At 42.1% G+C, this 20,174-nt stretch overlaps 1 protein-coding gene across 1 annotated transcript in view; it reads right to left on the minus strand.

Moving 5' to 3' along the window:
* Positions 1 to 20,174, minus strand: part of LOC108798590 (catenin delta-2-like) — a 177,878-nt gene that overhangs the window by 14,017 nt on the left and 143,687 nt on the right. The window contains exon 9 of the mRNA XM_018570352.1: positions 361 to 483. Within this exon, the coding sequence (XP_018425854.1) occupies positions 361 to 483 (123 nt within the window). The remainder of the gene's footprint in view (positions 1 to 360; positions 484 to 20,174) is intronic.

The following is a 20,174-nucleotide window of genomic DNA, read 5'->3' on the forward strand; positions in this document are numbered from 1 at the left end:
GCCGGGCCTACTTGCAGGGGCGGGCCTGGAGCGGGAGCTCCACCTGCCTCTATGTCAATCCAGCCCTGTACCTAGCCAGAACACAGGCAGCAATAAAAATCTAAAAGGGGTTCTAATTCTTTCCTACCCTATCCAAAACATTGGCTATACAAACACTTAATAAGAAGTAATTAGTACAGAAATAAGACCACATAACGACCTGATCAGTGGCCACTTTCAGACATAACTATTTATATAACTATTTCAGACCTAAGACATAACTAATTATAGCATCATTGAATATACTGCATGTAATTCTGCTGATAAATCTTTACCTTCCTTACATACAATTACTCTAAAAACATAGCACTTTTGCTGTACCTGTCATCGTGTCTTTTCTAGATGTGTGTTCTCCTTTGTATGTGGCATTTGACCCAGTTGTTTCAAAGTCTGCTTTCTTTTCTTTCAGGCTGATCATTTCCCGGGGTGATGCAGGAGCGCTTGCTTTAAAAAAAATTAAATTTGAAAAACAAAAAATAGATATTTTCATCAGAATAAATGTTTTACATTTGTGTTTTCACACAACATAAGGCCTGGTTCACACCTAGGCGTATTGCATATGCGAGTCTGTCGCGCGTTTTTTACTGCGATTCGCGGTAAAAAAACTGCGATTTTACTGCGAATCGTGCGACAAACGCGTGTTTCTGAGGGCTATTTGGCTGTATCCCAATGGAAACGCGCAACAAAAACGGCCCAAAGTAGTACATGTACCTTTTCAGGCGTGGGCCGTTTTGTAGCGCGTTAGGGACGGGCTGAAATACGCCAAGGTGTGAACCAGACCCATTGAATACAATGGGATTTAGATGTTTGAGCGTTTTGTAGAGCGTTCGTTGAGCGTAGAACGCGCTACAAAACGTTCAGGTGTGAACAAGGGCTAAAGGTTGCTAAACATGAGTGCTCAAAGCAGTTCATGGAGAACAAAAGGGGCTCTCACACATATTTTAGAGAACTATTGCATGTACACACAAAATACATGTGCTACTAGAATGCAGGCATGGTTTCTGGAGGGACTTAAGCAGGAGCCATTTTGCTAGAACCCACTGGCCATCCTGAACGAGGGAAGTTAAGGGGCACATGAGGGTAAGAGAAGCTGCCACAATAGGAGGTTTAAATCGGACAGCTTAGATGCCCATTTCATAGGTTCATGTTGCTTCGTTGCATGGCAGGCTTTGTTTATTTCTGCCCACTGCCCAATGTAAACATTGCATCTGAGAGTTTTTGTTTTGTTTTTTTCAATTGTCAGCCGAAGCTGGAATGACTTCGTAGGACACTTTTTAAAATGTATTTTAAATAAAGGAATTGTCAAAAATGTGTGTTTTGTTCAATTAAAGGAATTTTTGTTAAGGTGTGGTGTGTTTATTTACATTTTATTTAACCCTTTAGTGAATGAGTATGGGGACATTTTGTATTACAATTTTTAAACAAAAATCTCATCATTGACATTCTCTCTCAGTTTTGTCTGTCAGCTTAAAAGTTTTGCGTAACTTCCTCTTTTCTTTGTCACAAGTTAAGTCTTGTGAGATGGTCAAGTAACCACTTCCTTAAAAATGAATGTGCAGATCTAAAATATAGGTAACAAATGACGTAATGTGTGGGAGTGGCTTTGTGGTTAAAGACAATTGACTCTTTCATCGCTGTGATAAATAGTAGAATATTATTGGATGATTTGTATCTCTGTGCCTGCCCAGTGTGGGATGTCAATTATGCTGGATTCATTTTAAAATCTCATGTAACCTATTGCAACTGTGCAGAATGTTTTAGCTTGGCATGCTGCCCAATAGCTATTGAATAAATTATAATATAGAAGCACACAAATCTCTGTTCCTGGTAATATGAGTTCTGGTATTTCTGCCAGGACAGTTGATGGTGACCCCGACGTGATGAAAAGACAGGCCAAATCTTCAGCTGACCAGTGACCCGGGTGTGGAGAGACAGGGATCAATCTGACCAGGTACCATGGTAAGAGTTACTTACCTTTTGTTCATTTTCATCACTGTCTTTCTACACCTATTCTGGTCATCTGGAATTGTAAGTTCGATTAATAGATTTGTGTCATATTATAATTTTTTTATATCTACCAATTTGTCTGAAAGACCAGCAGTGTGATTAATATCTCACTGTGTGTGTGTGTGTGTGTGTGTGTGTGTGTGTACATCATGCTCTATTGCAGGGTGTGATATTGAACAATGATGATCTGATGATGAATGTTGCTCCAGGAGCAACATTTAAGAAGACCAGTTGACCTCTGTTTGAGGCTCAGTCAAGACGCCTATTCCCTCTGGAGGAAAATGCACCTGTGGGCTGAGCCACCCAGAAAGATCTTGTTATGAATGTACTATCCGTCACAGTAAATTACTAACAGAAATAGTGATTTTATGTAGTAAATGTGACGTCACTGATAGTTGTTATTTTCTGCTCCTTTGGTTGGGCTGATGCAACCAGTTATCGATTCAGTTGCAATAATTTACCTCATTATCATTGCTTTAGGGAAAGTAGGAGTAGGTTATCTGCTCTGTGTGGTTTGCCAGAAATCTGAATACCGGGTGGAGTCCACAAAGAAATTGCATTGGAGGACAATTCTGTATGGTGGCTAGCGTACAGTTATGTAAAGGGGACCTTTAAGCGGTTAACCCTGCGATTGTATCCACATAGGGGAACAGGAGAGGGATCTGTTCAGCCAGTCGTGGCCAGAGATTAGCTACTTCTGGGGACAGACGCTGGTGTGTCTGGAACGGATCAAAAGAAAAGAGCCCTAAGCATGTCATTATGGGCAGCTAAGAGAAAATTGAATCAGGGGGTGGGCCCTGTAATTTGACCCCTAAGGAAGAGATGATAGACAAATATGGAAATTGGGTGATCCGGAATATGGTCAACTAGGATAAGTGGACTGGGAACAATTATTACAGGAAAGGGATTTTTGAGCCTAAAAGCTTGGGAGCATCTCTAGGAGAATCTAAATGAAAGAAATGCTTGGGCCTCATGGGCTCGGGAGGCCTGGCAGCGATATTCAGATGTGCATGTATTTACTTTAGACACAGAAAAGACCAAGAACATGAAACTTCAGGTGAGATATTAAAACCACAGAAAGATGGCAATGATGGTGAGAGTAAACAGGAAGAAGACAAAGTTTTGGAAAAGAGTGCGTATGATGCCGCCCGGTTCATTAATGGAGAAATATTTAAAGTTAGTGTCAAATCAGGGTACATCAGCTGCAGCTGCCAACCACAGAACAGAGTCACAATGTTCTCAGAAACTAGATGAATTACAGCAGAGAATGGAGAAGGAGATAGATGATTTTGGTAATCAGATCAGTTGGGGAAAATTCCTTCAGGACCTATAAAAGATCAACCCCCTGCTTTTAATTATAATGAAGTGGCTTTTGTGCCCACACCCTCAGCCTCTATGCCTACCCTAACACCATACGGTAGTTCCATTTTAGGAGTTTCTCCACAGATCCCTGTAAGACAGCCAATAGTAAATTCCACACAGGCAGTTACACATAATTTATCTCCAAACATAGGGATCCCATGATAGCACCCACATTTTAGAATTGTGAAGCATTGTCTTTAGTTTAGGCAAGCATGCCTGTCTATCCTGTAAGGGAACAGGTAGTGTATAATAATAAAAAAATGCACACAATGTGGAACCCTTCTGAGAGGAAATTATTTGTTAAAACTAGATTCCTCATTCCATAACAGATCCTATGAATTTTGCTAAAGAAATACTAGATATCCAAGCATGTTACAATGTTAACTGGAGCATTATGATACAGATAGTTAAGAGTCTGTGGAGACAGAGACTTTGATGAGGTTGTCACCAAGGCACACAATGAAGATTGCATGGCTTATTATAAAGATTTAAATGGGCTGTGGAGGCTGCTGGTGGGACATTGAAAGGAAAGATCAGGGAGAAATTAATGACAGCTAATCTAGATTGTGGATACAAGCTTCTCTGCTCTCTGCTGTCACTTGCCACTGCTACTGAAAGAAACATAGCAGACTGTGAAGGACAGAAACCACAAAAAAAGAGATTTCACAGTAAGAAAGAAACAATGGCAGCTGCTTCAGGCCGAGAAAGGAAATAGTCTGTTTAAATTGTGGTAAGAAAGATCATATAAGGAGAATTTGCCGAGGATCAGTGCGAGATAAGCAACAACAATCAAAGGTGAAATTTGGAGACAGTATCACAGTAAAATAACGCATCTCAAGAAAAGGAGAACACAAAGTAACAGAGAGGGTCTGATAGAGATATATGTGCACAAGAATTTAGATAAGAGTAGTATAGGACATGTGTAAGGCAATTGTCTATGTTTGAATATAGAGTGAATAAGTTTCCAACTGGCTAGTGTCCGAGATGTTTGAACTATGCAAAGAGTTGTTGAAAATTGTAGATTTTATATGATCTAAGCTAAGAATGTGATAATGCTATTTGTTTTTTTTGTGTCAGTCGAATACTTAACAGAAACTAACAGAGTATCAGCTTGTTTATGTTGTGTTGCTTATTGTCACTTGTCACTATCATTCTTTTATGTGTGCCACAAAATAAATATGGATCGAGTCTGATTAAAGCACCACAGTCTATTGTAGAATTATATATAGAGATGTTCTTGCTTCTGTAATTGTGGCACCTTAGCTTACACATTAGTGGGATGCCCTGAAGTTTATGATTTGGGTAACTGTTAGATTTTAATTGTGACATCTATGCAAGTTAATTTGCACATTTTAACTTGGGGAACTTTATAAAGGTTGTGCCTAAGACACTGCAGACTATTTAATTGTCCTGTATGCTCTCTTAGTGAGTTTGAATTGAAATATGAGAAGTGGAAACGTAACCACGATTTAGGAAGCAAAGATATATATAGATATATACCTATATATATATATATACATACATACATACAGTATATTAAATATTTAAAATCGCTACTTTTTATTACATGAATAACATGTTATTGTTTTTCTAGAAAAAGATACTTCTAAGGATATTTGATTCTAATCAATGTGGTGATGTATAATTCCTAAGAACAAATGTTACAGTGTATTATAAATATATTACATTTCTAATTCAACCATGGTGAATAAATGATAATCTTTGTCTGTGAGAGAGGAATATAGAAACTCCACGTGGTATTAATAATATGAGTATATTAGAATTTGGTACCAACAAAAGTGCACTTATACATTAACCATAAAGACCTAAAAGTTTAAAGAGTTTGTATTGTATAAGTAATATTTAATTGATGACTATTGTTGTCTCAGCAAGACCACCAAATTGTATTTGTTTTTTTTGGGGGGGGGATTGTACTAAAATTGTATCAATGTTGTTGTCTGATTATTTTCTACTGTTTTTTAGGGCTAAATAAGATTACAACAATTATATATTATTTATTTTGTTTTTAGGGAAGGGGGAAATACTAGGACAACTAGTGGAAAGTTCATTAGGTATGCTGAATTGACAAAAAAGGTCCTCGAGACACCACGGTTCCCTGATGGGAAGGCAATAATAAAATGTGTAGCACATATAAAAAATAAAAAAAAATAGGAAGGCAGATGCATTTGCAAAACTAGAAGTACATTTTTTTGAATCCACAGAAATCTTTGTGGTGGCCTCGTCTCCAGGGAATACAGATCAAGTTGATTTTACTATTTTAAAGTACTTGCAATTACAGGGTGATTAGAGAAGATGGACTTTGGGCCCATGAAGATGGTCAGTTTTGTACACCTCATACGCTGTATTTATATATAGATGATGCATCACACCACTAATCTCATCTGTCCAAAGCGGCAATAGTCTCCACAGTTACCTTTTACTATGTAGCCTCAAGGTTTACTACTGTTGCTCAACTATTTTGTCAAGGGTGTGAAGCATGTCAGGTACATAATCCAGGAAAAGCTTTTGAAAATGTCAACCAAATATCTATTCAAAGTCCTGTATCCTTTTCAAAGATTGCAAATTTAATATTGGGTATATGCTCTTACCCTTTATGTTGAAATCTGTTGACACACCTTCCCTGAAGTCAAAAGAAAAAAAAACTGTGCCCCCCCCCCCTTTTTTTTGTAAGACTTTTTGGTAGGCGGGCCCTGATGACGGGTTTGCTCTTTTCATAGGAAGCTAAATTCTTGCATTGTTATGTACAAGAGTTACATAGACCGCTCACTAAGTTGCATGCCCAAGTTTTCTCTATTTCAGATCTCAATTCTGATGTTGAATCACACTCCTTGCAGTCTGGCAACTGGATGGTGATTAAAAAAGGTTTCAAATGAAAGGATGGGAACCAAGATTTGATGGTCCCTTTCAAGTGTTACCAACCATGCCTACCGTGGTAAAATTAAATGAGAAAATCCCTTGAGCACACGTTTCACACAGTAAAAAGGTTTAACTATTAAATATATTTTTCCTACTTCCATGTCTAGTATATATCTGATTTCATTGGTAAGGATCAGGATAAGTAGGTGAAGTTCATGAGATTCTATGAAATAACAAAGTCAAAGTAAGAAGTATAGCATAAGCTTTATATGGTAACCTATAAGCTACAGGAAGTCTTAATATGACAGACAAGGGGGTTGATTTACTAACCTTAAAAACACACCACAAACATGTATACACCTCTGTAGTGTGTTCCCTCCCAGCATGATCTATGGGTGGAATCTAAACACCTTTGTAGTGTGTACACACCCAGCAGGTGTATTGTGCAAAGCCAAGCATGAATTTGCAAGGTGATCTTGTGTAAATTAGCTCTATGTTGTGTTGCTTGCGTTGATGAATGCAGGAATGTAAATGCATGAGCTAACCATTTTTGTCTAAACTGTGAAGCAGCATTATATATGCATCATGTGCATGATTTTTCCATATATGGCATTAGTGGAAATATGCTTTTAGAGACTTTTTGGTTGATAAATACGTTTTGCTGTGTAAAAATCACACGCACCTAGTGCGTGCGTGTGTTTAGGTTAGTAAATCACCCCCAAGATGTCCACTTAGTCACAAACTAGTGAACCGACTGGTACTGCAGTGATGGCTCCAAAGGAGAGTTCAAGAAAAATAATTTAGATTAGTTGGACACTTTTGTATTTCCTGGGTTTACCAGAGAGCTTTAATTAGAGGTTACACTGAAAATATTTGAGGTTTTCTCTTGGAAAAGTTCAAATATTTTGGAGTGGTAGACGGGGAATGCACTGAAAAAAAATGTATCTAATAATTTACTCATTATCCATTTAAGGGGTAATGATGTAGGGAAAGTTAAAAACTTCTGACCTGTTTAATCAAATGAATTTCACATTTTATTAAGATTAATTTGCAGCCCCCCTCTGCCAGTCCTGTCTTCTTGGAAATAGTAATTAATAAAATAAGATTCCGCGCTAGGGATCTGATACTCTTTAATACTGATAAAGAGCTGCTATGAACGAAAATTATAAAGTGAATATACAACACACAGCGCTAAATATCGAACAATAATAACAGGATCAATAGTGCAACATCATATGTGCTAAAACGCCAATTACAATGGCCTGAATTAAACAATGTCAATTATTATAAAAAGTACTCACATAACTGTCATTGAGGGCTTTATATCTATAGAAAACACAATAGATAAAGCGCACTCCTGTGGGATGGACACCCTTAAAAATAATGGCTGCTATAGGATGGTGTGCAATGCTCCTCGCTACAGGGAGAGGACCCTGTGTAATAAAACCAAAAAATAAAAACAAGAAACTGAGAAGCGCAACTACCAGGAAGTGTGTTTGTAAACTAAATGTGGCAGTGAATAAATGTATAAGTGCACCCCTGTTGTGAGGTCACACTACTGGGAAGTGTCAGTAGGAATTAGAGGAAGGAATGGGGATGCAAGCGGTTAATGTTCATTAGGTGGAGGAAATGTGGATTGAAATAATCGGAGTGCAGGGAAAGGAGCCCTGTGGATCAATATGGTGCCAAGAGGTTATCAGGAGTGCTATTACCCTTGAAGTGCTGATGACTATAGCAATGTTACAACACAACAGACTCAGTTAGGAGTTCCCCTGGTTTCTGTGCGACGGTTCACTAGAATAGATCCTGGCTCGAACGGTTATCTCCAGTGGTGCAAGTGGCAGGTCCGGACAGAGTGTGGGACCGTATGGCCGCCCACATACTCGACTGGTCGAGCCGCGTCGGCCAGGAACTGAAACAAAAAATGGGGGGGAAGAGCCACGGACGGCTGTGAGATGCCGGGCGCCGTGTGTCACCAGTTGCTGTCGGGTTCCTGTCTCAGGGGTGTTAGAGGTCCCCCGTGCAAAAATGATCCGATTTGATCGAGGGATGTACAGGTTCAGGGCTCACGGTGAAAAGATGGCTACGCATTTCGAGGGGTTGCCTCTTTATCAAGCTTCAGGGTAATGGAGACCGCGGGAAGCCGGTCGTCTTTTTGAAATAGACAAGGGGGAGGAGTGAGCGGTCCTTTGGCCCAGTGATAGGCTGCTGCTCTCAGAGGGGGATGGTCTTATAACCTGGATCCGCCTTGGACACGAACTGTCGGTGGTATATCAAGCCCGGTTACGAAACCCATTGTTATCAATCAGTCAGATCAACTTAGTTGGGGCGAATAGGGGACCACAGACGGCTCATTGAGAAGGGTGATCTTGAACATAGCGTCCCGAGACACTTCACCACCAAACATCACAAAAGAATCCAGGACCTTAGGATGTTTGCCATTGAGCACATATCTACACACCTATCGCCATCTGAGAGATTCCATCGTCTGTGTAGTAGAGAAACATTCTGAATCTACAAATTAAAACTGGTAGTTGCGCTTCTCAGTTTCTTGTTTTTATTGTTTGGCTTTATATTTATATCTGCCTTAGGGTTGTTATATTGTATATGTACGGTGGCTGCGCCCACTGCTTTTACGATGGGAGATTTGTCCGCTGCTCGCTACCTCTGCTTGTAATTTTGAAAACTTGTCAAATAAAAGAATTTATAAAAAAAAAAATAGTACTAACATAAATATATAACATGATAAGACCCCAAAAGGGGAACGTAAATAAGTGAACCAAGTAGGTCAAATTTAAAAGTATGAAACGTGAAACAATAGTGTCAAAATGAAAGTCCACTCTGTGCAAGATATTCGTACTCCTTATCCATATGAAAAAAAGGAAGGGTGGAAAGAAGCGCTGCAACCCTAGGATTTGCTGGGATGGTATGGATAAAACCTTTAGAAGCAATGTAAAACTGAAAACTCACTGTTTGGGAGGACAGGATGAAGTCTTACAGTTGAGTAGATCGCTCAGGAGTAGCTCTGACCGGTCCGTGTGGGTATAGAAAACGGGTTTTGAACGGATGAACTAGAGTCTTCACGTTAAAGAAATGAAAGCAGTTTGTCGGCATGGAGTGCTGAGCAGCATCTGTGGCTGGTTTGTGTGGGTGTGGAGAACAGACTACATGATTCTAGGTCGGTCTATAGTTATTCATCGGTGGTTGATGTGACGTTAGGCAAGGTGAACTATGCCGTTTGCCGTGACACTCACCATCAGGTGCAATGAGAGCGCAGCTGGCCAGGCTGCCACTCGTCGGCTGAACGGGAGCAGAAGTGCCGCTGTATAGCGGTATCTTGTGGATGAGCGATCGTACCGAAATTGTCTTGGGAATGGGCTCAATGCTGACGGACACTGCGGTCCGTGGAGTGGAGGATTGGCTACGACAAAGAGGTCTTGAACCTCGAAACGCGTAGCCAATCAAACACTTTCCAGAAATGTTTGACTAGATCAGCAAACAATCAAAGCTTCCCAGCAAACAATCACCCAAGATCTTCCCAGCAACGGTAGTAAATCACAAGTTCTCAATAGGCAGATGGCAGCACTCCCGCAACATTCAAAAAAATTAAAGAATCGCTCATTGTGCAGTAAAAACAATTTATTGAATACAAAATAGAAAACCCACATATCAAAATCTCTTGATCCAGCCGGCAAAAGAATAGTCTCCTCCACGAACTACCTGTGGCTCACAGGAACACTGTCAGTAGGACCCGCCCTTGACGTGTTTCATCATCAAAAGACTGCGTCCTTCTGAGCAAGTTTTTTAAATGATGAAACACATGTTTCCGGGCGGTCGGCCAGTGAACAGTAGCGGATCCAGGTGTGGCAACGAGGAAAGGGGGCCTTCTGGAGATATGTTCCTGATCAGCTGGAGAAATGCCCCTGATTATCCATGGAGGGAAAATGTGAGTACAGCTTAAAAGAACAGTCTCTCGTATAATGCTCCCTCTCTGCTCCTTCTCGATCACTTAAGTCAGCAAGGATCACAGGGCCATTTTTTGGTCTAACTTTACCTTCCTCTGCCTGAATCTGCTGCTTTTACAGAATGAGCACTCACACATACCCACTGCCTGTCAGGACAGAAATGGTCAGTTAGGATGGTTACAAAATGTGTTGGTGGAGCATTGGACCCAAAGATAGATAAAATGTAGTTTAACATGCAGTTGTTAAAGTCATCTCCTTGAGGGCCCCATGAGTAGTGAAACTGAAAAAACTGTGCACACAATATTTTTTCAACCGCACCATAACACACGGTATTTGTGGTACTGTGAGCTGCAGTGCAGCCGATCACACTGCAGGAGGAGGTACGTTTAGGGGCCCTTCAAATGAGTGACATGAAACACACCGCAGGGGAAGACACTGTGACCAGGTGACACACTCACTCTATAACAGAGCAGCAGAAGACAGCGAGCCAGAGTGTGTGTAGAGATTTAGGGCCTGTTCACACCACCTCCGTGCGTTAATCGCATGGCTCCATGAGATTAATTTACAGTAACGCACAAAGTAGTGTGTCCCTGTGTGCTCCCCTCACCGTGGCTGGATCACCATGAGGAGACCAAGGTTATCTACCACTTGGATGAACAAGAGACCTTGTATTTGGTGAAGCTGCCTGTGCCCTACGAGATTTTAAGGGGGTGCTGAACAAACCCAACTAAAAGTACTTTTTAAAGTCTTGGGATGATAACTTCAGGTGAGTGATGGTAAAGAGAGATAAGATCACTAAGGGTCACCATACCTGCACAGGCCGTTTGAGAGATGTGTTCTGCTGCTGGGAGTGAGCAGTGCAGGTAACACAGGTAAGTAATTGTCTATTTGACAATTTTTAAATTGTTTTTAATGTTTTTGCATATATCTACTGCTTGCTAGCAGTAGATATATGTAAAAAAAATGGAGTCTTTAATTCTTCTTTAAAGGACTCTTATCACACCCTGTAATGTTCCAATCAACTTGTGTGTTATATTGGTACATTGTGGAAACAGATTTTTGCCGTTAATATTGAATTTCAATGTAAGGTGCTTTAAGTGCTTGTGGAGACATATAGAACACACAAATTGATTGGAACATTACAGCTTTACATTTTAAAACTCGAGGCAGCTCTTTAAACAGGCATGTTAGTTCACAGGAAGGCTGCCGATGTCCCCAGCAAGCACAGGACTTCAACAGACTTCCTGTGAACTGCAGTGCCAATTTACAGCGCCAGCCGCACATCTTCTCCTTCCTGAAACAGTGCCACCCACACCTGCCCACGAGACCCTGCACAGCCTCCTGAGATCCTGCACAGCCTCCTGGGACCCCGCACAGCCTCCTGGGACCCCGCACAGCCTTCTGGGACCCCACACAGCCTCCTAAGACCCTGTACAGCCATCTGAGACCCCACACAAGCTCCTAATACCCCACACAGCCACCTGAGACCCTGCACAACCTCCTGAGACACCACACAGCCGCCTAAGACCCCTCACCACCTCCTGGTGATTGATGAAGGGTGTTGGACATAGTGTTGGACACATTTAACATGATTCAATATTAGAGACCTAATCTTAGGTGTACACAATTAGATTACTGATCCCAAATGGAGGTATACATGGGAGAGGTGATGCCAAATTTGTGTCAGTGTTCTGAGAACCTGAGAGGGATACTTTTGTCCTAGCTAAAGTTGCCCCTGACTCTTGTGATGTGCCTATAGTGAAGGCTGCAGATTTGGTTGTTCCTCAACTGTCTTCTCATTTGACTATACTATTTGAAGCTAAATTTACATTGTATACGTGGAAATAACCTTATACGACTTAAGAGTTGACACTTGGGACAGGAGGTGAGCAGCCTTTGTGAAAAAATCAAATATATATATGTTAAAAGGATGGTTAGAGTCAGGGCAATCTTATCAGAGACCGGGAAGGGAAACCTATCATAAATCCAAAAGAGACACCATAGATACAGCACTGGGTGCTGGGGGCGTGGTATTAGGTACGCTTAAAAGAGAACTATGAGGTGAGTGCTTTTCACTCACCTCATAGTTCTAGCCGACCTGTGACAATGAGACTGTAGATCGGGAGGTGAGCGAACACATACCGACGTTCACTCACCTCTCGATCCTGTCATGGCTCTCTGCCGTGACAGGGGAGGGGCTGGATTCCCCCCTCCCCGCTCCGATCCGCCAGCGCTGACTGGCGGAACGGACGGGGGAGGGGCGAGTCCAGCTGGCTCCGCCTCTAGATAGGCAGAGGCAGCTGTCAGTCACGCAGCTGGGCGGATCCCGGCACAATTGTCGGGATCCGCTTCAGCTGCGGCCTCTCAGTATACTGACCCTAGGGTGGCGGGAGGACGCTAGTTTGTGTCCTCCTTTAACATTATGGATCTAGAAATACTTTGTAATAAGTTGGGAAGTTCAGAAGTCATCCATGCAAGATGCTAAGGTCTCATGGTGAGAGAGTTTATTTGGAAATAGCCCTAAAGCTACTGCTTTTTTAAATTTTCTATTGTGTTAAGACGTCCTGCCCCTCCTCCCGCTCGCTCACGAGTGGGGAAACTGTGCTTGCACTGTCTATTGGACAGTGCCGTATTCGTAACAAGGTATAGAGCCAGTAAAATCAGCTCTATACATTGTGATCAAGCTGTGAGAAATCACAGCTGTCATAAAAGTAAACAATGGCTTCGGTTTGGATGTGAGAGAGTAGATAAAAAGCCTCAAAGCGATGGTCCAAAGTAAGAATTAAAGTGATATACACTGCTAAACAGTACACTCTGTTACAGACCAGTGCTTTTTAATGTTATCAGTGTGATTTCAGTGTCAGTGTGACTTCACAGTTTTATTGCTGTGATCTGCAGTGTCATCCGTGCAATTTCACAGTCTCAGCAGTGTGATCTGTGGTGCGATTTCACTGTGTCAATGCATTGAACAGTCTCATCAGTGATCCGCAGTGTCAGTGCGATTTCACAGTGTCAGTGCATTGGACAGTCTCACCAGTGATCCACAGTGTCAGTGCGATTTCAGTCTCAGTGCATTGGACAGTCTCCTCAGCGATCCACAGTGTCATCAGTGTGATTTCACAGTGTCAGTGCATTGTACAGTCTCATCAGTGATCCGTAGTGTCAGTGCAATTTCAGTGTCAGTGCATTGTACAGTCTCATCAGTCATCCGCAATGTAATCAGTGTGTTTTCACAGTGTCAGTGCATTGTACAGTTCCACTAATAAAAATGTCCAAAAACATTTACTGCAGTGAGGAGGCATTTCAAATTCTTACCATGTCTGGTGAGAGTGATGGAGAGGCCTCCCTGTCAGATTCTGGATCAGAGTACAAACCTGTGAAAAGCAGTGGTTCGGCATCCTCTGATTCCAAAGAAGAAGTTGTGCAAACTAAAAGATCCAGGCGTGCTGTCCAACATCCAGCTGACATGCAGCAGCCGAGTACCAGTAGTGATGCTCATCCCTAAGCAGAGGCAACAACCAGTAGTGGGGTGGTCCAACCTCAACCATAAAGAATCAGGCCCCAAAGATCCAATGCTAATGTACCAGAGGCACACTTTCAAATCCTGAATAGCTACCCTCAAATTCTGCAACACCAGTGTCCCCCCCCCCTCCCCTGCCAGGTATGGGGTAAAATTTTACAAGCTTTGTGAACGAGACACAGGATACACATAAGACTTCCATGTTTATGAAGGCAAGGGTAGCCATTTGGAGCTCCCTGGATGCCCATCGTACATGGGAGTCAGTAGAAGAATTGTGTGGGACCTACTGTCACCCCTATTCCACCAGGGATACCACCTCTATGTGGACAATTTTTACAGCAGCGTGCCCCTATTCAAACACATCATCCCTTCAAAAAAACCTTAGCTTGTGGTACAATGTGTAGTGTTCAAATATATCTACTTAAATTATGATTTACAACACAATGCGACCAAATCGGATTGGCTTTCCCCAAAACCTAGTCCACATAAAGCTGAAAAGGGGGGAGTGTCAGGAATACCAACACAGGTGACCCCACACCTGCGCAGGTACCCACACAGGCAGACCAAACACTTATGACCACACCGGACAGGGCAGAATGCATTATATATGGTTTAATAACCAGCAACACTAAACAACACCCAAAAGCAAACATAAATAAGTAACATCAACAAGACTACAAGCAGATAATGGAAACATGAGGACAAGCAGGTAATGGCTACCGGAGGAAAGGCAGGTAATGGCAACAGGAGGTATCTAGGACTGCAAATGGGTAACCGTGCTCGGGACACAAACAGGGTTCAGGACTGGTAACAGGACTCTGGACGGAAAGCAGGGTTCACCGGAAATGGCGACAGAACTGGGGACTCAGGATTCACAGGAAACCATCAGGGTTCAATTTTCAGCACTGGGATCAGGACTCACAGGAAACAATACTGAGCCATCATCCTGACTCCAGGGAGGGTTTAAATATCCTCCCAGGAAGCACCAGGTGATGGCTAAGTACTGGCAGCTGGGAAGCACCCGCAGGTGAGCACTGGAGCTGCAGGTCTCAGCTCCAGCGCCACCTGGAGGCACTCTGGATCCTAACAGGGAGTCAGTCAGTTTGAGGAATGGGGAACTTTTAGCCCTCAAATGGAAGGACAGATGGAATGTTTACATGCTTTCCTCCATTCACCCCGACACCTCCGTGGAAATCCAAGGAAGATCTGGCCTGTTCCAAAAACCTCTGAGTGTCAATGATTATAATCTTCATATGGGTGGTGTAGACTTCCACAACCAGATGATGCAGCCCTACTTGGCAACCAGAAGATCAATTCACTGGTAAAAAAAAGTTTCCATTTATCTTTTTCTTTTTTTGTATAATAAGTTTTTATTGAAAGAAATTTTCATACAAAAGTACAAAAAGTAGAATTACACCTAAACACACATTTAAGGGAAACAATCAGCCAAATAGTGATCGCAATACATATAGCAGTACGTATTTCGCTCCACACACGAAACTTATCCTAAAATCCTGCATTAGCATAATAATCCTTGAGCCTAAACGGCTTGATTGCGGGGAGGTGGGAGGAAGACAGGGAAGGGTATGGGGGTTAACCGGGTGGAAGGGTAGGTGGGGTATAGGGGTGGGAAGTTGTAGGAACATTTCTCACATTACACATAATATATATGAACTATCATAAGTTATACATGGATTGTGCTGTTGCCCTCGTCGCCCATGACCTAGGTCTTTTCTGTGTTTGCTATTACAAAGGTTTTTTTTTTTGTGGTTTTTTTTGGTGTTTTTTTTCCCCCCGTTCGTTTTGTTTTGTTAACCCAACACCTTACGGTCGCCTACCCACCGGAACCTATAACCTCTTCTTGGTGAGGTATGCGGGGGTCATCTTATAAGCTACCCAACACGCCCACGTTTTCGACAGGCAATCTATTTGGTCAGGTTCGGTAAGAGTAAGTTCCTCCATGCAGTAAATCTGTTCCACCCTGTCCAACCACTCTAACAGGGTAGGAGCAGACTCACTCTTCCATTTGGCCGGAATCAATGCTTTAGCTGCATTGAGTAAATGTGGTGTGATGGAACGAGCATAACGGCCCATTGATCCCTCTGCACCATGAAACAGCATCTCCCATGGGTCAAGGTGTACCTCCGTTCCCTGTATGAGGAACATCTCATCAGCCACCTGCCGCCAGAGTGCCTTCAGGGGGGGAACATGGGAACACAGGAAGTCCAAACGGTGAAACGTCCACTTTAGTGCACGTGGAGCAGGCCCTAGCCCACAGCCCGATATGTCTTGTACAATAACCTTCGATGCAACATGCATCAACCGCAAACGTTAAACTTATGCCGTTAGAGAGAAATTGTTTTTTTTTCTTTCTCCCCTCCTTCTTTATAAAATAAACCCAGAAAAACAAATAGTTGAAAAGCGATCCGAAACCCAGATGTGTACAGTATCTGAGGGAATGCTCAGACACTTCGTTGAGCTTGCGATCCAACTAACTACCACTTATCCAGGGGTCGTGTGTATCACAACGTAAGCCACGCCCCTCCATTTATCTTTTTCAATTGGCGATGTAAAATTCTTATGTGATTTACAAGTCTGCGGGAAGAGGTGGCTCTTACCTGAAACACCAATGAGAAATTATAACAGCCCTAATTTACCAGAAAGTCACTGCTGCTGAAAGGATTCAATCTGATGCAGTCAGCAGGCTACATGACAAACATTTCCCGATCTGATCCCTCCCACACTAGTAGACCAGACACCCCAAAAAATGCAGCATGTGTTGCAAAAAAGGAATGAGGCGGCATACACGTTATCATTGTCCCAACTGTCCCTCAAAACCTGGCCTCTGCATCAAAAATGGATTCAGTCTCTTCTGTACCTCACTGCAATATTAGTGTAGGTATGGTGAAGATGTTTCTCTGTGCTTGACTAGCTGCCACGTTTCCACCTGCCACTGGACTGAACCTTTGCGCACATACTGACCATGTCGCTGCCTCCCACATGAACTGACCTTGGCCTGCATACTGATCACGTCTCTGCTTGCCACCTGAACTGACCTTGGCCTGCATACTGACCACATCTATGCCTACCGCCTGAACTCACCTTGGCCTGCATACTGACCACGTCTCTGCTTGCCACCTGAACCGACCTTGGCCTGTATACTGACCATGCCTCTGTCTGCCACCTGAACTGACCTTGGCCTGCATACTGACCACATCTCTGTTTGCCGCCTGAACTGACCTTGGCCTGCATACGGACACGTCTCTACCTGCCCCCTGAACTGACCTTCACCTGCATGCTGACCACGTCTCTGCCTGCTACCTGAACTGACCTAGGGCCATTTGTCGACCACATTTCTGCCTGCCAGCTGTAGTGACCTATCTGCATGTCCAACTGACAACATTCCAGCCAAAACACCAGTCCCAGCCATCCTCTGAAGACGGCTGCACTCCTGGAACCACAGGTATTGTTTTGTTTACCTTCTGTCCATCTTTCTGTACCTCCTAGCCACTAAACATAGCATTGTGTATAATTCCTGTGGTTAGCCAAGTAGCACTAGGCCTGCTTGACTTGAGCTGCTTGGGGATACCATGCATGTGAGACTTTTTAGCAGCCTAGCCGCATAGAGGGGCCCAGAATCCAAGGAGTACCTTGAGGCTTTCAAAAGCATAAATTATGCAGATGATTCCCTGACTACCTACCACATTTTTGGAGGCCCTAAAGTGCCAGGACAGTGGAAACACCCACCAAATGATCTCATTTTGGAAAGCAGACACACCAAGGTATTTAATAAGAGGCATGGTGATTTTTTTGATGATTTTGTTTTATTGCCACAAGTTTTTAAAAAATAAAGAAAATACATTTTTTTCCTTCTTTCATTTTTAAAAACTTGTAGCAATAAAATTAAATCATCAAAAAATCACCATGCCTCTTATTAAATACCTTGAAGTGTCTGCTTTCCAAAATAGGGTCATTTGGTGGGTGTTTCTACTGTCCTGGCATTTTAGGGCCTCAATAAATGCAATAAGCAGTCAGGGCACCAGGGTTGATACATTTAAAATATATATTCTGATGATTTATGTGCAATGTTTCATTGCTTAACATAGGGAAAACATTTTTTTTTCAAAATTTTCAGCAATTTTTCCTTTATATAGTAAAAATAAAAAAAACAGTGGTGATTAAATACCATCAAAAGAAAGATCTATCTGTCCTCAAACAATAAAATTCATTTTGGTACGTATTGCATGACTGGTTGCATCATTTTGGTTGCATGACTGAATCATTGTCAGTCAAAGTACAACAGCGCTGAATACTGAAAAATGGCCTGGCCGGGAAGGGGGTTGAACACCCTAGTCTTCAAGTGGTTAAAGGGTTATTAAACCCTCTGGGTTTTTTTCTGCATATATCTCCTGCTAGCAAGCAGGAGATATATGCAAAAACATAAAAAAAAAAAAAGCAAAAACCGCTTTAGAAGCGGTTTAAAAACGTACCCCTGTCTTCGCCTCACGCTTCCGTCTGAAAATCTGAAAATTCTCGGGCGGCCGCAAAGCATCTTGGAGCGGGCGCATGCGCAGTTCAGATTTTCGGCCGGAAGACGAGGAGAGACATAGGGTAAGTATATGGATGGCGTGCACCCGCATGCAGACACCGTGGGACAGGAAGTGCCAGCAAGGGCAGAGGAGTCAGAGCTGGATCGGAGACCCACAGCAGCGCTGGAGGGACAGAGGAAAAGGACAGGAAAGAAGAAGAAGATCGGATCAAGAAACATAATTTAAGGTAAGTGCTTTAATTAACATTGGGGGGAGGGAAAAATATTTTTTACTTTAATGTCACTTTAAGATTAGACTTGGAACTGGAGGCTTATAATTATACTATGGTATCCCACTTACATTTATGAGCTTTGGCATTTTTTTTTCATTATTTTTAATAGTTTGTTATTTTGAGTGGATAAGGAATGGGGTATTGGTCTCAACAACCACAAACAGATGTCTCATCACTGAGTATGACAGTACTACAGAATGATGGCATATATCGTATATACGGGGCCTAGTGAGACCAATACAGCATAGGTAGGGATAGAGTAGGAAAATGTTGGATTGATATGTATTAATTTACTTGCTATTTTAGAAATCATAAATTATTATGCATGTGATTCTCTGATTACCTACCACATTTTGAGGCCCTAAAGTGCCAGTACAGTGGAAACACCCACCAAATGATCTAATTTTGGAAAGCATTTTCCTTAAATGATGTCATAGCTGGGCTCATCTTAGTTATAAGTAATTGATTATAATCAATTACTTATAACTAAGATGAGCCCAGCTATGATGGTTAACTGTCTAGCCTAGTGACTGTTATATGAAAAACAAACAAAGAAGAAGGAGCAGATACTAAAATTTTCCTCTTTCCTACTGTATTCATGTATGTCATCTGGAGAAGCACCTGATCCATACTTCCCAACCACCACCTGAAGAACATCAACTTCAATCATCTATGCAGATGCAAACACAACAACCCGGCCTCACTAATCCAGACTATCTACAAGAATGCCCTGAGTGGTACAACATCAAGATCTTGCCTATTCTGCTCTTCCCAAGCTTGAGGAAGTAAAGGTACTAGGATTTCATTGGACAACATCGATGCCACACTCCTCAAAGGCTGAGAGAGAGTGTATGAGTGTTATGAGAACATGATATCTTGTGGAAGTGAGGACCTGCGGACTTACCATCATCTTACTTGGTCACTTGCTCTGCTGGAAGATTTTGTCGGTATCTACAAGAACTGATAAAGGACTAGGTGGTGGAGGGAAGGTTGGAGTGGGCTTTTCCTGATTTATTAGTTCACAGAATGAACTACAGGGGGAAATGAGGTGAAAAAGTTGGTTAAGCAAAGAATTCATTTTGTATTCATGTTCAAGACTCCATTTTGTTTTACAGTTTTTAAACAAAAATCTCATCAGTGACATAATCAATTTTGCCTGTCAGCGTAAAAGTTTTGCGTAACTTCCTCTTTTATTTGTCACAAGTTAAGTCTTGTGAGATGGTCAACCACATCCTTAAAAATGAATGTGCAGATCTAGAATGTAGGTAACAAATGATGTAATGTGTGGGAGTGGCTTTGTGGTTAAAGACAATTGACTCTTTTTTCGCTGTGATTAATAGTCAAATATTATTGGATGATTTGTATTTCGGTGCCTGCCCACTGTGGGATGTCACTGGAATGTCTATCTCATCAATTATACTAATGTGGATCCATTTTAAAAACACACAAATCTCTGTTCCTGGTAATACGAGTTCTGGTATTTCTGCCAGGACAGATTTTAGAGGGGACCCCATTTTTTTATTATTACATTGGGTCACCCCTAACATTCCTACCAGACCTACAGGGTGTGGTATGAGTGGGGG

Source organism: Nanorana parkeri, unplaced genomic scaffold, assembly GCF_000935625.1.
Source record: "Nanorana parkeri isolate BGI_ZX_2015 unplaced genomic scaffold, ASM93562v1 scaffold1512, whole genome shotgun sequence".
Lineage (NCBI taxonomy): Eukaryota > Metazoa > Chordata > Amphibia > Anura > Dicroglossidae > Nanorana > Nanorana parkeri.